Source organism: Leucoraja erinacea, chromosome 10, assembly GCF_028641065.1.
Source record: "Leucoraja erinacea ecotype New England chromosome 10, Leri_hhj_1, whole genome shotgun sequence".
Classification (NCBI taxonomy): Eukaryota; Metazoa; Chordata; class Chondrichthyes; order Rajiformes; family Rajidae; genus Leucoraja; species Leucoraja erinaceus.
In genome coordinates, this window is record NC_073386.1 from 2,528,378 (window position 1) to 2,548,354 (window position 19,977).

General features: G+C 47.5%; 1 protein-coding gene across 1 annotated transcript in view; it reads right to left on the reverse strand.

The window, feature by feature from the left end:
- Window positions 1-19,977, reverse strand: part of LOC129701302 (adhesion G protein-coupled receptor L2-like) — a 114,947-nt gene that overhangs the window by 52,458 nt on the left and 42,512 nt on the right. Inside the window, exon 2 of the mRNA XM_055642468.1 lies at window positions 6,015-6,228. Coding sequence (XP_055498443.1) covers window positions 6,015-6,228 — 214 coding nt within the window. The remainder of the gene's footprint in view (window positions 1-6,014; window positions 6,229-19,977) is intronic.

A 19,977-nucleotide genomic window follows, 5' to 3' on the forward strand; every position in this document is an offset into this window, starting at 1 on the left:
TGCAGGAGGAACTCAGCGGGTGAGGCAGCCTCGTGCAATCCTCGCATGTCCCCACCCGCTGAGTTTCTCCAGCATTTTTTGCCCACCTCAGATTTTTTCCAGCACCTGCAGTTCTTTCGTAAACGTGTTGGCAGAAGGTGAGCGCCCGTGCTGGCGGCTTTGCGCAGGATGCGGTGCAGACGGAACTCGGCGGGCCCGGATGATTGCGGGCCACATTCGGCCCATGGGCCGTAGGTTGCCGGCCCCTGCTATAAACCGTTGCTATCCATTCACCGGTCCAAATGTCTCTTATATGTTGTAACACATATGCCAAGCAACTGGACAGAGAGATGGTCTGTCTCTGGGTCCGAAGGATCGCTGTATCCTGAACGGCACGGTGGCGCAGCGGTAGAGTTGCTGCCTCACAGCGCCCGAGACCCGGCTTCGATCCCGACTACGGGCGCTGTCTGTACAGAGTTTGTACGTTCTCCCCGTGACCTGCATGGGATTCCTCCCGCACTCCAAAGACGTGCAATAGACAATAAACAAAAAACAATAGGTGCAGGAGTAGGCCATTCGGCCCTTCGAGCCAGCACCGCCATTCAATGTGATCATGGCTGATCATCCCCAATCAGTACCCCCGTTCCTGCCTTCTCCCCATATCCCCTCACTCCTCTATTTTTAAGAGCCCTGTCTAGCTCTCTCTTGAAAGCATCCAGAGAACCGGCCTCCACCACCCTCTGAGGCAGAGAATTCCACAGACTCACACCTTTCTGTGAGAAAAAGTGTTTCCTCATCTCCGTTCTAAATGGCTTCCTCCTTATTCTTAAACTGTGTGGCCCCTGGTTCTGGACTCCCCCAACATCGGGAACATGTTTCCTGCTTCGAGTGTGTCCAAGCCCTTAACAATCTTATATGTTTCAATAAGATCTCCTCTCATCCTTCTAAAATCCAGAGTGTACAAGCCCAGCAGCTCCATTCTCTCAGCATATGACAGTCCCGCCATCCCGGGAATTAACCTGGTGAACCTACGCTGCACTCCCTCAATAGCAAGAATGTCCTTCCTCAAATTAGGGGACCAAAACTGCACACAATACTCCAGGTGTGGTGTCACTAGGGCCCTGTACAACTGCAGAAGGACCTCGTTGCTCCCTATATTCGATTCCTCTTGTTATAAAGGCCAAGATGCCATTCGCTTTCTTCAATGCCTGCTGTACCTGCATGCTTAATTTCAATGCATGCAGTTTTGTAGGTTAATTGGCTTTGGTGAAAATTGTACATTGCCCCCGGTGTGTGTAGGATAGTGTTAGTGTGCGGGGATCGCTGGTCGGCGCGGACTCGGTGGGCCGAAGGGCCTGTTTCCGCGCTGTATCTCTAAGCTCAACTAAATGAAAATCACCACTGAGAAACAAACAAGAGAATTCTCTCCGTCAGCCACCTTGGACGTTTGATGTATTGAGAAATCAAACGGAGAATTATTATCTTTGGGAAGGCAGCAAACAAGAAAAAACGCTAAATAATTAAATGACCAATTTGCCCGACAATTTTTCTTCCCGCACTTCGAAATGGCTGTCTAACTTCATTTAGTGAGAAAATCAATAGCTCATTCACTTCATCAAATGCTCAATGCTTCAGATCTGGATCTAAACCTTAATTTATATAGAACCTTTTATGACCTTGGAAGCCATTGTAATCCATTAAATATAATTGACATCCATTCCATATTTCTCGTCTGAACACACGGTGGCCATTTTGTGCCCAGGGAGCTCTCAAAAAGTCCGAACTTCACCCATCCGATAACTTATTGTGGGTCTTTTTGTTTTGTTGGGGAAACAATTAATGTCCAGAACACTGGGGGAAAACATTCATAAGTTTATGTTCATCGATTCTCGCGACAAGAATTAGACCATTCAATCACGGCTGATCTATCTCTCCCTCCTAACCCCGTTCTCCTGCCTTCTCCCCCTGACACCCGTGCTAATCAAGAATCTATCAATCTCTGCCTTAAATATACATTGACTTGGACTCCACAGCCAAATAATTCCACAGATTCACCACCCTCTGGCTGAAGAAATTCCTCCTCATCTCCTTCCTAAAGGTATGTCATAATGTCGCACGGTCGTAAGCGATAGGGTGTAGAATTAGGCCATTCGGCCCATCGAGTCCACTCTGCCATTCAATCGTGGCAGATCTATCTCTCCCTCCCAACCCCATTCTCCTGCCTTCTCCCCATAATCTCTGAGACCTGTGGTATTCAAGAACGTGCTTTAATTCTGAGGCTGTGCCCTCTGGTCCTAGACTCTCCCACTAGTGGAAACATCCTCTCCACGTCCACTCTATCCAGGTCTTTCACTTCGCTGCTTCCCTTCACGATAGTTAGTCTCACAAGACATTTCACATCTAAAGCCAAGGTTGGGGAATCAAGACATAGGTTTAAGTGAGAGGGCAAAGATTTAATAGGAACCCGAGGGGCAACTTTTCTACTCAGAGGGTGGTGGGTATATAGAAACGTAGAAACATAGAAACATAGAAATTAGGTGCAGGAGTAGGCCATTCGGCCCTTCGAGCCTGCACCGCCATTCAATATGATCATGGCTGATCATCCAACTCAGTATCCCGTACCTGCCTTCTCTCCATACCCTCTGATCCCCTTAGCCACAAGGGCCACATCTAACACCCTCTTAAATATAGCCAATGAACTGTGGCCTCAACTACCCTCTGCGGCAGGGAGTTCCAGAGATTCACCACTCTCTGTGTGAAAAAAGTTCTTCTCATCTCGGTTTTAAAGGATTTTCCCCTTATCCTTAAGCTGTGACCCCTTGTCCTGGACTTCCCCAACATCGGGAGCAATCTTCCTGCATCTAGCCTGTCCAACCCCTTAAGAATTTTGTAAGTCTTAAGAATTTTGTAAGTTTTGTAAATATGGAACGAGCTGCCAGAGGAGGCAGTTGAGGCAGATGCTATAACAGCATTTAAATGATGTTTGGACATATACATGGACAGGAAAGGTTTAGAGATATGGGCCAGAAGAGTGCAAAAGAAAGTAGCTGAGATGGGGCATCTTATAGAAACGTATAAAATTATAAAAGGATTGGACAAGCTAGATGCAGGAAAAATGTTCCCAATGTTGGGCGAGTCCAGAACCAGGGGCCACAGCCTAGGAATAAAGGAGAGGTCATTTAAGACTGAGATGGGAAAAAAAACTTTTTCACCCAGAGAGTTGTGAGGTTGTGGAATTCTCTGCCACAGAGGCCAATTCACTGGATGGATTTAAAAGAGGGTAATAGCCCTGCCCCACGGTACGAGTTCATTTCCAAGAGCTCTCCCTAGTTTAAAAAAAATCGAACTCGTGGTAAGCACGGAGAATGAACGCAGCGGGTACGTCGGAGCTCGGGGACGTCTCTTAGCGGCTCGTAACGCTAACGGCAGGTACTCGGTCGGGAAGACTCGCTAACGGCAGGTGAGCACGGGAAGACTCGTGAAGATTTTTCAACAGGTTGCAAAAATGTCCACGAGAGCCCCGGGTACCGACGAGCGGCCATTACCGTAAATCTCCGAGTGCGAATCAGGGCAAACTCAGGAGAGAGCTCTTGGAATGAACTCGTACAGTGGGACAGGTGTTTTAGATAGAGCTCTAGGGGACTAGCGGAATCAAGGGATATGGGGAGAAGGCAGGCACGGGTTATTGATTGGGGACGATCAGCCATGGCCCGTTCCAGCACCTATTGTCTATGTTTCCATCTTGGTCAGCCTGTATAACACCGAGAGACTGTGTTTAGTTTATCTGAGAGATACAGCATGGAAAATGACCCCATCAGCCCACGTCGACCACCAGTTACAGCATGTACTATTTATATACCAAGTGGAGAGTGGTACATTTACACCAAGACAATTAACCTACAAACCTGCACATCTTTGGAGTGTGGGAGGAAACCGAAGTTCTCGGAGAAAACCCACGCGGGTCACGGGGAGAGCATGCAAACTCCGCACAGACAGCATCCCCGGGTCCCTGGCGCTGCAAGGCAACAACTCTCTAATTCAATGCAGCATTGCCTTGTCCACTGATGCACTCAGACAAGTGTATTATTGTATAGTGCCACAGAGACACAGCTGGCCGAGCCACTGCCTCATAGCCCCAGAGACACGGGTACCAATTAGAAACATAGGTAGACAAAAATGCTGGAGAAACTCAGCGGGTGAGGCAGCATCTACGGAGCGAAGGAAATAGGCAACGTTTCGGGACGCTCTCCCACAGACCACTGTCTCCGCCTCCTCCTTTCTTCTCCCAGCCCACCCATACATAGAAACATAGAAATTAGGGGCAGGAGTAGGCCATTCGGCCCTTCGAGCCTGCACCGCCATTCAATATGATCATGGCTGATCATCCAACTCAGTATCCCGTACCTGCCTTCTCTCCATACCCTCTGATCCCCTTGGCCACAAGGGCCACATCTAACTCCCTCTTAAATATAGCCAATGAACTGGCCTCAACTACCCTGAGTGGCAGAGAGTTCCAGAGATTCACCAGTCTCTGCGTGAAAACCACGTCAGTCTGAAGAAGGGTCTCGACCCGAAACGTCACCTATTCCTTCGCTCCATAGATGTTGCCTCACCCGTTGAGTTTCTCCAGCATTTTTGTCTACCTTCATAGAGTGATACAGCGTGGAAACAGGCCCTTCGGCCCAACTTGCCCACACCTGGCCAACATGTCCCAGCCACACTAGTCCCACCTGCCCACGTTATGTCCATATCCCTCCAAAGCTGTCCTATTTATGTAGCTGTTTGGCCCTTCGAGCCAGCACCAACATTCAATGTGATCATGGCTGATCATCCCCAATCAGTACCCCGTTCCTGCCTTCTCCCCATATCCCCTGACTCCGCTATCTTTAAGAGCCCTATCTAGCTCTCTCTTGAAAGCATCCAGAGAACCTGCCTCCACTGCCCATTGATGCTAAGAATTCCAAAGACTCACCACTCTCTATGAGAAAAGTATTTCCTCATCTCCGTTCTAAATATCTTACCCCTTATTCCTAAACTGTGGCCCCTGGTTCTGGACTCCCCCAACATCGGGAACATGTTTCCTGCCTCTAGCGTGTCCAAACCCTTAATAATCTTATATGTTAGAAACATAGAAACATAGAAATTAGGTGCAGGAGTAGGCCATTCGGCCCTTCGAGCCTGCACCGCCATTCAATATGATCATGGCTGATCATCCAACTCAGTATCCCGTACCTGCCTTCTCTCCATACCTCCTGATCCCCTTAGCCACAAGGGCCACATCTAACTCCCTCTTAAATATAGCCAATGAACTGGCCTCAACTACCCTCTGTGGCAGAGAGTTCCAGAGATTCACCACTCTCTGTGTGAAAAAGGTTCTTCTCATCTCGGTTTTAAAGGATTTCCCCCTTATCCTTAAGCTGTGACCCCTTGTCCTGGACTTCCCCAACATCGGGAACAATCTTCCTGCATCTAGCCTGTCCAACCCCTTAAGAATTTTGTACGTTTCTATAAGATCCCCTCTCAATCTCCTAAATTCTAGAGAGTATAAACCAAGTCTATCCAGTCTTTCTTCATAAGACAGTCCTGACATCCCAGGAATCAGTCTGGTGAACCTTCTCTGCACTCCCTCTATGATCCCAACTATATTATAGTATGATATCTTATCTTAGTATCCCAGTATCTTATATGTTTCAATAAGATCACCTCTCATCCTTCTAAACTCCAGAGTGTACAAGCCCAGCCGCTCCAATCTCTCAGCATATGGCAGTCCCTCAATAGCAAGAATGTCCTTCCTGAAATGAGGTTGGGATAAGACCAACCCATTCAACCATGCATGCGTCTTGACATAACGTGTGTGTTATGATTGTGTTTATAGTTTGTTTGGTTGTTTTGTTGTTTGTTTTTTGCACAAAAGTCCGCGAGCATTGCCACTTTCATTTCACTGCACATCTCGTATGTGTATGTGACAAATAAACTTGACTTGACTTGACACCAGCGACGCAGTCTGAGCAAGGGGACGAGTGAGTCTCTCATACCTCTGGGTCATGATCTTGAAGGCGTCGGGCAGGTAGCACTGCACGTTCTCCATCTGGAAGAGGTCCGCGTCGCAGATCTTGTCGTCCGTGCGTCCGTAGTTGGCGCTCTCGATGACGATGACGTCGCTCCCGGGGCAGCGCAGGTCGATGGGGTAGCCCTCGCACGACAGCTCCCGCCGGACCAGGCCGAAGGGCAAGGCTGCCCGGCTGAAACCTGCCAGACACACAACGGGGAAAGATTAGATTAGTTTCGATTTTATTTGTTGCCATTGGAACCTCATTGAGGTTCAAACGAAATTTGGTTTCTGCAGTCATACACGCAAGAAAAAGAACCAAGACACAACACAATTTACACAAACACATCCATCGCAGTGAATCTCCACGTCACTGTGATGGAAGGCAAAGTCTTATCTCTCCCCTGCTCTCCCGATTCTCCTCCCGGTGTCAAAATCAAAGCCCCCGGCGGGCGATGGTAAATAAGTCCCGCGGCCATTAAAGCCGCGCGGGGCGATGCACGGCCACACTCCGGGACTTGATGTTGGAGCCCCTGGCGTGCGCTAGCAAGTCCCGCGGCAATTTGAAGCCGCGCCGGGCGATGCAAGGCCCCGCTCCAGGCGATTTTCAACCCCGCAACTCGGGTGGGAGAGGTTGCCTTTGCCGTTGCGGAAGCTCCGAAAAGCGGTCTCCCACCAGGGACCCGCGAGCACCCGATATCGCCGTCCACTGGGCCGGCGGCTGGAGCTCCCGAATCTCCGCAGCGGTGAGGTTTGGCCGGCGTTGCCGACACGGCAGGGGGGAAACTGCACCAACCATTCGAGGTAAACAATTAATGACAATTAAAATTGAATCTGAATCTGAATCTGAATCTGTAGACACGTAAAATGGTGCACTCGCTCAATAGACAATAGACAATAGGTGCAGGAGTAGGCCATTCGGCCCTTCAAGCCAGCACCGCCATTCAATGTTATCTTGGCTGATCATCCACAATCAGTACCCCGTTCCTGCCTTCTCCCCATATCCCCTGACTCTGCTGTTTCTAAGAGCCCTATCTAGCTCTCTGTTGGCGGGACGGGCAGCAGCATCTCTGGAGAGAAGGAACGGGTGACGTCTCGGGGACAGGACCCTTTGGTCAGTAGTCCGAAGAAGGGCCTCGACCCGAAACGTCACCCATTCCTTCGCCCCAGAGATGCTGCCTGTCCCGCTGAGTAACTCCAGCATTTTGTGTCTATCTTGGGTTCAAACCAGCATCTGCAGTTCCTTCCTACACAGCGCTACCTATTTCGTTTAGTTCAGTTTAGTCTGGAGATACAGCGCGGAAACAGGCCCTTCAGGCCAGAATATGTCTCAGTACACAAACTCCATACAGACAGCACCCGAGGCCGGGATCGAACCCAGGTCTCTGGCGCTGTGAGGCAGCAACTCTACCGCTGAATAACCCAACAATGAACGTACAACGCAGGCTCTTCGGCCCACAAACTGGGCACTACCAGATCTCAGGGGAACATAGAACATGTTTGTAAGTTATTGGGACAGAATCAGGCCATTCAGCCCATTCAATCATGACCTATCTTTCCCTCTCAATCCCACTCTCCTGCCTTCTCCATGTAACCCTTGTATTTTGGATTGTGAAGCAACACCATCAGTCTGAAGAAGGGTCTCGACCCGAAACTTGTCGCCTGTTCCTTCTCTCCAGAGATGCTGCCTGTCCTGCTGAGTGTGTGTGTGTGTATATATATATATACAATATATATGTATTTTATATATATATATATATATATATATATATATATATATATATATATTATAACCATATAACAATTACAGCACGGAAACAGGCCATCTCGACCCTTCTAGTCCGTGTCGAACACGTATTCTCCCCTAGTCCCATACACCTGCACTCAGACCATAACCCTCCATTCCTTTCCCGTCCATATAACTATCCAATTTATTTTTAAACGATAAAATCGAACCTGCCTCCACCACTTCCACTGGAAGCTCATTCCACACAGCCACCACTCTCTGAGTAAAGAAGTTCCCCCTCATGTTACCCCTAAACTTCTGTCCCTTAATTCTCAAGTCATGCCCCCTTGTTTGAATCTTCCCTACTCTCAGTGGGAAAAGTTTATCCACGTCAACTCTGTCTATCCCTCTCATCATTTTAAAGACCTCTATCAAGTCCCCCCTTAACCTTCTGCGCTCCAGAGAATAAAGCCCTAACTTGTTCAACCTTTCTCTGTAACTTAGTTGCTGAAACCCAGGCAACATTCTAGTAAATCTCCTCTGTACTCTCTCTATTTTGTTGACATCCTTCCTATAATTAGGCGACCAAAATTGTACACCATACTCCAGAATTGGCCTCACCAATGCCTTGTACAATTTTATACATTTATATAATACATATATATAATAATAATACATTTTATGTAAGGGCACCTTTCAGGACTCTAAAGGACACCTTACAGTTAAAACAAACATGAAACAAAACAACATATACAGCAACAATACACAGATCGCACGCACACCCGTACACATAAAAAACAGACCAACATTTAAAAAAAACAAAGATAGATTAGATGTGTAGGAAGGAACGGCAGATGCTGGTTTAAACTGAAGATAGACACAAAATGCTGAAATGCTGGAGTAACTCTGCGGGAGAGGCTGTATCTCTGGAAAGGATGAATAGGTGATGTTTTGGGTAGATTAGACCAGGCGTAGATCATGCATCTCTTCAAATCTAGAAAGTGCATCTCTACATTTGTGGACATGTCTGCAGGTAATTAGAAACATAGAAACATAGAAATTAGGTGCAGGAGTAGGCCATTCGGCCCTTCGAGCCTGCACCGCCATTCAATATGATCATGGCTGATCATCCAACTCAGTATCCCGTACCTGCCTTCTCTCCATACACCCTGATCCCCTTAGCCACAAGGGCCACATCTAACTCCCTCTTAAATATAGCCAATGAACTGAGGCCTCAACTACCCTCTGTGGCAGAGAGTTCCAGAGATTCACCACTCTCTGTGTGAAAAAAGTTCTTCTCATCTCGGTTTTAAAGGATTTCCCCCTTATCCTTAAGCTGTGACCCCTTGTCCTGGACTTCCCCAACATCGGGAACAATCTTCCTGCATCTAGCCTGTCCACAACCCCTTAAGAATTTTGTAAGTTTCTATAAGATCCCCCCTCAATCTCCTAAATTCTAGAGCGTATAAACCAAGTCTATCCAGTCTTTCTTCATAAGACAGTCCTGACATCCCAGGAATCAGTCTGGTGAACCGTGTTCCCGTGAACTGTGAACCGTGTAATTCCTGCTACCACGCACGTGATTCCATAATGTTAATTGGATGTAACATGATACATGTGTTAGTTAACACAGTTTGCACCATCTATGCGCGCCAAATCTGTATTAACGCGATTTCGATCGGGAACTAGACAACCACATAAAAGCCACTTTGGAAATTGACAAGCAGAAAAAAAGCTGCAGCGGGGGAAAATAGTCCAGGGGGAGAAACAAAATGTCCATGTAATCTCCCTGCAGTAACCAGACACCATGTTCTCTCGTCAGGTTCACCGCAGGTGGTCATTGCTAATAAAAAGCCATTCCTCCGATTGACACTTGTCGAATGTAACGCTATTAAACGTACAGCCTTTAGTGTTTTTAGCTTGCAGAAACAAAAATACAGTTACAGCTATGAAAACATAGCTGAAAATCTTGTGGGAAGAAATAGTTTGTTATTACTTGGTTGAAACCCTCTACACCCCAACCCCCTTTTCCCTCTTGGCAGAATTGTTTTTGTAAAGCTGTTTTTGGTAACACAAGATTTATTGGGAATGGGCTATAGGGATACAGCAAGGATACTCGTCTAAGGAAAAGAGCTCAAAATATTGAGGAAGGGGTCTCGTTATTAGTTATTAACCAGGCACCATTGGGAGGTGAGATAAGGTCACACTGATTTAGCACATGGATATGAGAATCAACTCAGAAGGGGGTCTTTAGAGATACAGTGAGAAAACGGGCCATTCGGGCCAACAAGTCCATGCTGACCATCGATCACCCGATCACTGTGTTATCCCACTTTCCCCATCAACTGCCTGGGACAATTAACCTACAATCCCACCCCCACACACATCTTTGGCGTGTGGGAGGAGACCCCATGGGGTCACAGGTAGAACGTGCAAACTCCACAGAGGGAACCTGTCTCCTCCGATCCTGGTGAACTTCTACCGCTGCACCATCGAGAGCATCCTTACCAACTGCATCACAGTATGGTATGGCAACTGCTCTGTCTCCGAACCGGAAGGCATTGCAGAGGGTGGTGAAAACTGCCCAACGCATCACCGGTTCCTCGCTCCCCTCCATTGAGTCTGTCCAAAGCAAGCGTTGTCTACGGAGGGCGCTCAGCATCGCCAAGGACTGCTCTCACCCCAACCATGGACTGTTTACCCTCCTACCATCCGGGAGGCGCTGCAGGTCTCTCTGTTGCCGGACCAGCAGGTCGAGGAACAGCTTCTTCCCGGCGGCTGTCACTTTACTCAACACTGTACCTCGGTGACTGCCAATCACCCCCCCCCCCCCGGACACTCCTTCCACCAGAAAAAAAAATAATTGCACTACTATGACTGTATGCACGTAAATATATTTATTTGTTGCTCATTATTCTATGTCGCTCTTCTAGGGAGATGCTAACTGTATTTCGTTATCTCTGTACTGTACACTGCACAATGACAATAACATTGAATCTAAATCTGAATCTGAATTTTAGGTCCTCAGCTTGCAAACACCTGACTTGTAAGATCCTCTTGCAAATTAGTGAGTGGCGTGGCATTGATGAATTCTATGAGGTCATGATGCATGGGTCATTTACAGGGCTTTGGTTAGGCTGCTCCTGGAGTGTTGCGTGCAGTTGTGGGGCCCTGTTGCAGGAAGGATGGGGGGGGGGAGGCTTTGTAAAGGGTCTAGATGAGGTTTACCAGAACGATGCATGGATTAGCAGGATTTTCACCGTATCTGCACTTCCGCCTACTGTTCTGCAGTTGTACCGGGCCCTGGTGAGACCACACCTGGAGTATTGTGTACAGTTTTGGTCCCCTAATTTGAGGAAGGACATTCTTGCTATTGAGGGAGTGCAGCGTAGGTTTACAAGGTTAATTCCCGGGATGGTGTGACTGTCATATGCTGAGAGAATGGAGCGGCTGGGTTTGTACACTCTGTGGAGTTTAGGATGGGAGGGGATCTTATTGAAACATATAAGATTATTAAGGGTTTGGGCACGCTAGAGGCAGGAAACATGTTCCCGATGTTGGGGGAGTCCAGAACCAGGGGCCACACAGTTTAAGAATAAGGAGTAAGCCATTTAGAACAGAGATGAGGAAACACTTTTTCACACAGAGAGTGGTGAGTCTGTGGAATTCTCTGCCTCAGAGGGCGGTGGAGGCCGGTTCTCTGGATGCTTTCAAGAGAGAGCTAGATAGGGCTCTTCAAGATAGTGGAGTCAGGGGATATGGGGAGAAGGCAGGAACGGGGTACTGATTGGGGATGATCAGCCATGATCACATTGAATGGCGGCGCTGGTTCGAAGGGCCGAATGGCCTACTCCTGCACCTATTGTCTATTGTCTATTGCATATGAGAATCAACTCAGAGAAAAAAAACCCCACAAAGTGCTGGAGTAACTCAGCGGGTCAGGCGGCATCTATGGAGGACATGGGTAGGTGACGTTTTGGGTCAAGACACCTCTTCAGCCTGAAGAAGGGTCCCAACCTGAAACGTCACCAGAGACCCCGCCTGCTCCACTGCGTTACTCCAGCACTTTGTGTTTTTTTTTTTTTAAACCACCACCTGCTGTTCCTTGTATCCGCTACGAACAGGTGGCGTATCGGGTCGGGACTCTTCTTCAGACTTTGACTTTGTGCCAGAGCAAAGGAACTCAATTCGCCAGGAGATGGGATGATAAGGAGTTCAAATCCCATGCCGAGCTAATTAAGTTAATTAAGTAAATTCCGTAATTAAGAAGCTAAGATGATCAGCCACTGCCATGAATTGGTCATGTTAGTGTAACCCTCACTCATCTCCTACAGAAATGAACATGTCTTGCTTGCCTAAATGTGACACCTTACCATGGCCTTTATCTCCCACCAGCCTCTGACCCAGTAGCCTCTCCTCAAGCATTAAGAGTGTTTTGTTTCAATATGTTCCAATTTGTTTGAATGGTTCAGGAATTGTATATATTTGTCAATTGAATAAAGACTATTTTGAAATTTAAAAAAAAAAAAAAAAAAAAAAAAAAATATGTTCCAAACAGGACAATGAGATTCCTCCTTGCAGCCGTAACACAGAATATGTAATCATAGCGCACTGTAACTCGATATAATCAACGTTGTGGCGCAGTGGTAGAGTTGCTGCCTCACAGCGCTAGACGCACGGGTTCCATCCTGTCCATGCATGCTGTCTGTACGGAGTTTGTACCACGTACAGGTTTGTAGGTTAATTGACTTGGTATAAATGTCCCTAGTGTGTGTTGGATAGTGAACCTGTGCAGGGATCGCTGGTCAGTGCGGACTCGGTGGGCCGAAGGGCCTGTTTCCGTGCTGTATCTCTATATGCTTGTATATATATGCTTGTGTCCAAACCTGTGTGCATATGGGGATATGGGTGAGTGGTGGAATGTTGCCATGGGGAACGGGTTGCGTTGGGGGAGCACGCCTCCCGTGGGGGATATGGGTGAGTGGTGGAATATTGCATTGGGGGACCAGGCCTACCGTAGGACAAGAACCCATTGGGTCCCAGTTGGCCTAGTATCTATCTGTATAACTAAAAGTCTCATCTTGACCACTTCCTGCCTGTGGTGTATATTGATTTTAGACAAAACGCTACCATATCTCGCTATGATTTTTGGCCAGCTTACTCACAAAGTCCTCGTCCGCTGAGGGTTTTTCTGATCGATGAAAAATAAAAAAGTTATGAGTGTTTAAAAAATCTTGAGATCAGCTGATTGGTCCTCTCGCCTGTCAATCACCATCCGGGTGGGCAGGACTATACAACGCTGGATGCCTGGACGTGAGTCAGTCACTCTGGAAGATCGCGAGGGAGAGTCCACAACTGTGATTCTAAGCTGTGAATCAACTGAACTGTGAGTCTGCAATGTACTTGCAATAAATGAATTGCAGGCCTTAATGACAATGTAATGAGTTGTTTGGCAATTTGGTGGCCTGCACTCCGCCTGAAATGCTATGAAAATGAGTTTGGTGTCCTGCACTCCCGTGTGACGCGAGTTTTGCTTGTAAGTATGTTCCCGAAATACAGTTAAAACGGTACACGATAGCGCATCAATTTTAGTCCCACCTTACTCACCATTTACCTGGGGTGTGCAGTAGCAAGTTTCATTCAATTTGATTAAGTAATTTCCTTTATAAACCTATATTTACTTTCTCCCCGTGAACGGCACTGTGCTGCCACTTGCCGGCCCCGTCAGCCGCGCCTGCGCAGTTGGCGAAGGGTTGCCTTGCCCGCTATCCACGTGGGCGCAGTTGGGGAAGGGTTGCCGGGGCCCACCGCCATTTTCAGATCGCCATTTTGACTCGCGTCACACGGGAGTTCGGGTCACCAAACTCAATTTCATAGCATTTCAGGCAGAGTGCAGGCCATCAAACTCTCTCTCTCTCTATATATACATATATCTATTATCTATTATCTATCTATTAATATATAAAACTCAAATCCGTCCGCCGTCCGCCTGCAGTACGGATCCCTTCCTGCCTTTTGATTCGTTGACGGCTGCTCCTTCCTATCAGCTTCCAACACACTTCGAAACAAAGTTGCAAGACAGGAACACTGAACTTTTCACTGCTGCAGCAGGCAGGGGAGGTGCAATTGAGGGAGGCAGGGAAGTGCTGGAAACTTACATTTGGCAACGGCTTCAATTCCATTGGAGGAGACGGGTGCATGGTGGAATATTGGGTTGGGGGAATCACACCATTGGGGGAGCAGACCCAACGGGTCTGCACTTGGTCTAGTATACATATATAATTGGCTATGGTAAATTGTCCCTAGTGTGCAGTGTACTGAGTGATCGCTAATCAGCGTGGAGTCGATGTGCAGTTTCTACGCTAAACTAAACTAAACACGGACGCACGGAAATTAAAGGGAAGCGTGACCACACACGCACAGAAAACGCCGGGGGGGGGGGAAAGGATCAAGGTGCAGCCACAAGTAAAAACTATCTGAGAGGATAACTGCATGTTTGAAAGATAATCTGTGGGTGGTATTGTGGGAACAGCTTTACTGCACTGCCCCGAAGCAAACAGTTCCACTGAAGATAGACACAGAGTGCTGGGGTAACTCAGCGGGTCAGGCAGCATCTCTGGAGAAAGGGAATAGGTGACGTTTCATGTCTGAAGAAGGGTCTTGATCAGAAACGTCACCTATTCCTTTTCTCCAGAGATGAAAGGTTGGATGCAGGAAAAATGTTCCCAATGTTGGGCGAGTCCAGAACCAGGGGCCACAGTCTTAGAATAAAGGGGAGGCCATTTAGGACTGAGGTGAGAACATTCAGACATAGGTACAATAGGCAGAGTGATGGGAAAGATACAGAGTGCAGAATATAGTTCTCAGCATTGTTGCGCATCAGTTCCAATGTCCGCAATGGGGGTAGAGGTGAATCGGACAGTACCCCAGCTTATGGAAGGACCGTTCACAAGCCTGATAACAGAGGGGAAGAAGCTGTTCCTGAGTCTGGCGGTGCGCGCTTTCAAGCTTCTGTACCTTCTGCCGGACGGGAGCGGGGAGATGCAGCCTGACCCGCTGAGTTACTCCAGCATTTTGTGTCTATCTTTGGTTGAAAGCAGCATCTGCAGTTCCTCCCCATACAGGAGGAAGAAGCAGAACGTGAATTTACAATTCTGAATCAATCTCAGAAAGCAGAGCAGGCAAGAGGACCGAGCGCCTTGAGTGATCAGACATTAAGGGAGCTTGGTGCGCTGGTAATATACTGTTATTATGGGCAGTAGACCGAGTGTGGAACGGTATCAACAATGCTTGGGGCCTGCGGGCAGGGTTTAAGGGGCCTGTCCCACTTGGGTGTTATTTGCCCGACACGCAGATGGCGCGCGAAAATTTTGTACATCCCCAAAATCCTGGGGCGCCGCGCATCACTGCCTATGTCACCACGCACCATGCACGCATCACGTGCGTGACACGTTGCATTGTGACGCGTAAATGATGTTGCGTAAATTACACGCAAATGATGGCCAAGTGGGACAGGCCCTTTAGTTTGTACAAGACCTCACTCAGACTGGTGGGTGTGTGTGGGTGGGTGTGTGGGTGTGTGTGTGGGTGTGTGTGTTGTGTGTTGTGCGTGTGTGTTGTGTGTTGTGCATGTGCGTGTGTGTGTGGTGTGTTGTGTGTGTGTGTGCGTGTGTGTGCGTGTGTGTGGTGTGTCTGTGTGCGTGCGTGCCTGTGCGTGTGTGTGCGCGTGTGCGCGCGTGTGCGTGTGTGTGTTGTGTGCGTGCGCGTGTGTGTGCACGTGTGTGTGGTGTATGTGTGCGTGCGTGTGTGCATGCGCGTGTGTGTGGTGTGTCTGTGTGCGTGTGTGCGTGTGCGTGCGCATGTGCGTGTGTGTGTGCGTGTGTGTGCACGTGTGCGTGTGTGCGTGCGCGTGTGTGCGTGCGCGTGCGCGTGTGGTGTGTCTGTGTGCGTGTGTGCGTGTGTGCGAGCGTGCGTGCGTGTGTGCGAGCGTGCGTGCGTGTGCGTGTGTTCGACCCGTGACGATTATAGCAAGCGCACTGGTAGTACACAGGCACTATGTCAGTCTGCACTCCAGGCCAACGTCCCCGGTCGATGGGGCCACAGTTGAAGAATAAGGGGTAAACCATTTGGAACGGAGACGAGGAAACACTTTCTCTCACAGAGCGAGTTGTCTGTGGAATTCTCTGCCTCCGAGGGCGGTGGAGGCCGGTTGTCTGGATACTTTCAAGAGAGGGCTCTTCAAGATAGCTTCAGAATTAAGGGACAGAAGTTTAGGGGTAATATGAGGGGGAACTTCTTTATGCAGAGAGTGGTAGCGGTGTGGAATGAGCTTCCAGTGGAAGTGGTGAAGGCAGGTTCATTGGTATCATTTAAAAATAAATTGGATAGGCATATGGATGAGAAGGGAATGGAGGGTTATGGTATGAGTGCAGGCAGGTGGGACTAAGGGGAAAAAAATTTGTTCGGTATGGACTTGTAGGGCCGAGATGGCCTGTTTCCGTGCTGTAATTGTTATATGGTTATATGGTTATATGGTTATAGCGGAGTCAGGGGATATGGGGAGAAGGCAGGAACGGGGTACTGATTGGGGATGATCAGCCATGATCACATTGAATGGCGGTGCTGGCTCGAAGGGCTGAATGGCCTACCCCTGCACCTATTGTCTATTGTCTCTGGAGAGAAGGAATGAATGGGTGACGTGTCGGGGCGGAGACTAGAGGAAGGTCTCGACCCGAAACGTCACACCCATCCATTCCTTCTCTCCAGAGATGTGCTGCCTGTCCCGCTGAGTTACCCCAGCTTTATGTGTCTATCGTCTGTAGGAAGTTGTGGCTGCAAGGACAGATCGGAGAAGTTCAACGTTTCCTTCAGCCTCTCCCTGCCTCAGCTCCCGTGGCACGGAGAGAGCTACAGGGTGATCTGTTGACGGTTTACGAGATCATAAAGGCTTGTATCGAGGCACACCATGAGGGATCGTGTTTTTACTGCTGAGTTCGAGGGCTCAGGTTTTCCTATAAAATTGTAAACACATATGAAACAGGAGCAGGCTTTGGTCAAAATCCCCCCCCCACCCCGCCCCTCCCCCCCACCTGAATCTGATTTGCAGGTCCTTAAGATACCAGCTGATGAGATTAGAGCCCAGCTCCATGTTAGAAACATAGAAACATAGAAATATAAATTAGGTGCAGGAGTAGGCCATTCGGCCCTTCGAGCCTGCACCGCCATTCAATATGATCATGGCTGATCATCCAACTCAGTATCCCGTACCTGCCTTCTCTCCATACCCCCTGATCCCCTTAGCCACAAGGGCCACATCTAACTCCCTCTTAAATATAGCCAATGAACTGGCCTCGACTACCCTCTGTGGCAGAGAGTTCCAGAGATTCACCACTCTCTGTGTGAAAAACGTTCTTCTCATCTCGGTTTTAAAGGATTTCCCCTTAAGCTGTGACCCCTTGTCCTGGACTTCCCTAACATCGGGAACAATCTTCCTGCATCTAGCCTGTCCAACCCCTTAAGAATTTTGTACGTTTCTATAAGATCCCCTCTCAATCTCCTAAATTCTACAGAGTATAAACCAAGTCTATCCAGTCTTTCTTCATAAGACAGTCCTGACATCCCAGGAATCAGTCTGGTGAACCGTCTCTGCACTCCCTCTATGGCAATAATGTCCTTCCTCAGATTTGGAGACCAAAACTGTACGCAATACTCCAGGTGTGGTCTCACCAAGACCCTGTACAACTGCAGTAGAACCTCCCTGCTCCTATACTCAAATCCTTTTGCAATGAAAGCTAACATACCATTCGCTTTCTTTACTGCCTGCTGCACCTGCATGCCTACCTTCAATGACTGGTGTACCATGACACCCAGGTCTCGCTGCATCTCCCCCCTTTCCCAATCGGCCACCATTTAGATAATAGTCTGCTTTCCCGTTTTTGCCACCAAAATGGATAGCCTCACATTTATCCACATTATACTGCATCTGCCAAACATTTGCCCACTCACCCAGCCTATCCAAGTCACCTTGCAGTCTCCTAGCATCCTCCTCACAGCTAACACTGCCCCCCAGCTTAGTGTCATCCGCAAACTTGGAGATATTGCCTTCAATTCCCTCATCCAGATCATTAATATATATTGTAAATAGCTGGGGTCCCAGCACTGAGCCTTGCGGTACCCCACTAGTCACTGCCTGCCATTGGGAAAAGGACCCGTTTACTCCTACTCTTTGCTTCCTGTTTGCTAGCCAGTTCTCTATCCACATCCACATGTTTATAACATTTGACAAATACAGCACGGAAACATACATAATTTGTCCCGTATTTTTGACCATTTATCCCTTATTCGGGAGTGGGAACGTTGGCGACCATCTAGCGACAATCTATATCATTGGACATCTTCGGACTTTCTTATGTGGTACTTTATAGGGCTTCACCTTGCACTAAACGTTATTCCCTTTATCATGTATCTGTACACTGCGAACGGCTCCATTTCATCATGCATTGTCTAGGTATGTTGTAAAGCCTACCTGAAGCGTTGCTGAAAATCTGTCCCAGCCCGTGTGCGCGATTTTGGCGCCGTTTACAGGGGGGCGGGTTTAAAACGCGATTTTTCACTAGGCTGTTCCAATCGAGGATGTTCAGCCTAGTTAATTATTAACGGAAAATCGCTGGAATATTCCGTCGCTTTAGCTATTATTAGTTTTAAAGGCTTTATATAATTGTTATAGTAGTTTAAAATTTAACCACTAAACCCGCGACCACCGGCAACTGGCAGGGTCTCATACAGCAGACAACAGAAGGTAGGCTGTTTATTTTTACATTAAAAAGGGCTTCTTAAGATCCCTTTATACAAAGTTTAATATTGCGAGTAGCTAATTTTGGGCCCATTATATCCCGCAGTATTTTTCTGGGCATTTGAGGGCACAAATCCACCGCAATGTGAACGTTCTAAACCAGCGCGTTCCACAGGAACCCACTAGAAAGCTGATTTAAATTGACTTTAATTTACAGCAATTGAACACTAAATTCCTTCCATTTGGCCTATAAATTAATGTCAATGAGATTTTAAAGTATGTTTTATTGTGAATTATTTGTGAATATTATTTGGACACTTAGGCTATTTAAAAATGTTAATCATTTATTAAGAAATAGATAGATGTTTAGATCTAGTAATTGAAGTTTGAAATTAGCTCCAATTGGGTAACTAACTAATTATATGCTTTAATTTCAGGTCATCCAAGTAAGATTGATTTATATTTGTTTCAGAATGCTTCAATCTATGCTAACTGAAAATTTCATTCAGTTCCCTTAATTTTTAAGAAAGTTATGGGCTTTTGACTGTCCACGATCACAGCATTTTTGTTATGTCCATAGAAAATCAATAGGGAACAAGATGCTAATTTCCGAGTATGAAAATGGCCATAACCTTTTAAATACTTGAGATATGAAAGTGAATTAGGTGTCAAATTAAACTTCTTTTTATGCTTTATCTGATGGGATAAATTGCAGACTTGATTTTTAAAATCTCAAAATTTTGTAACATTGCTACATTGTCTTTCCGCTGACTGGTTAGCATGCAACAAAAAGCTTTTCACTGTACCTCAATACACGTGACAACAAACTAAACATGTGAAGATAGACCCGGTCAGAAACTGGCTTCAGTAAGTGGAAATAATACTTGATTAGTGCGGGTGTCAGGGGTTATGGGGAGAAGGCAGGAGAATGGGGTTGAGAGGGAGAGATAGATCAGCCATGATTGAATGGCGGAGTAAGCTTGTTGCTATTGAGGGAGTGCAGCGTAGGTTCACCAGGTTAATTCCCGGGATGGCGGGACTGTCATATGCTGAGAGAATGGAGCGGCTGGGCTTGTACACTCTGAAATTTAGAAGAATGAGAGGGAATCTTATTGAAACATATAAGATTATTAAGGGTTTGGACACGCTAGAGGCAGGAAACATGTTCCCGATGTTGGGGGAGTCTAGAACTAGGGGCCACAGTTTAAGAATAAGGGGCAAGCCATTTAGAACGGAGACGAGGAAACCCAGATAGTTGTGAGTCTGTGAAATTCTCTGCGGTGGAGGCCGGTTCTCTGGATACTTTCAAGAGAGTTAGATAGGGCTCTTAAAGTTAGCGGAGTCAGGGGATATGGGGAGAAGGCAGGAACGGGGTACTGATTGGGGATGATCAGCCATGATTACATTGAATGGCGGTGCTGGCTCGAAGGG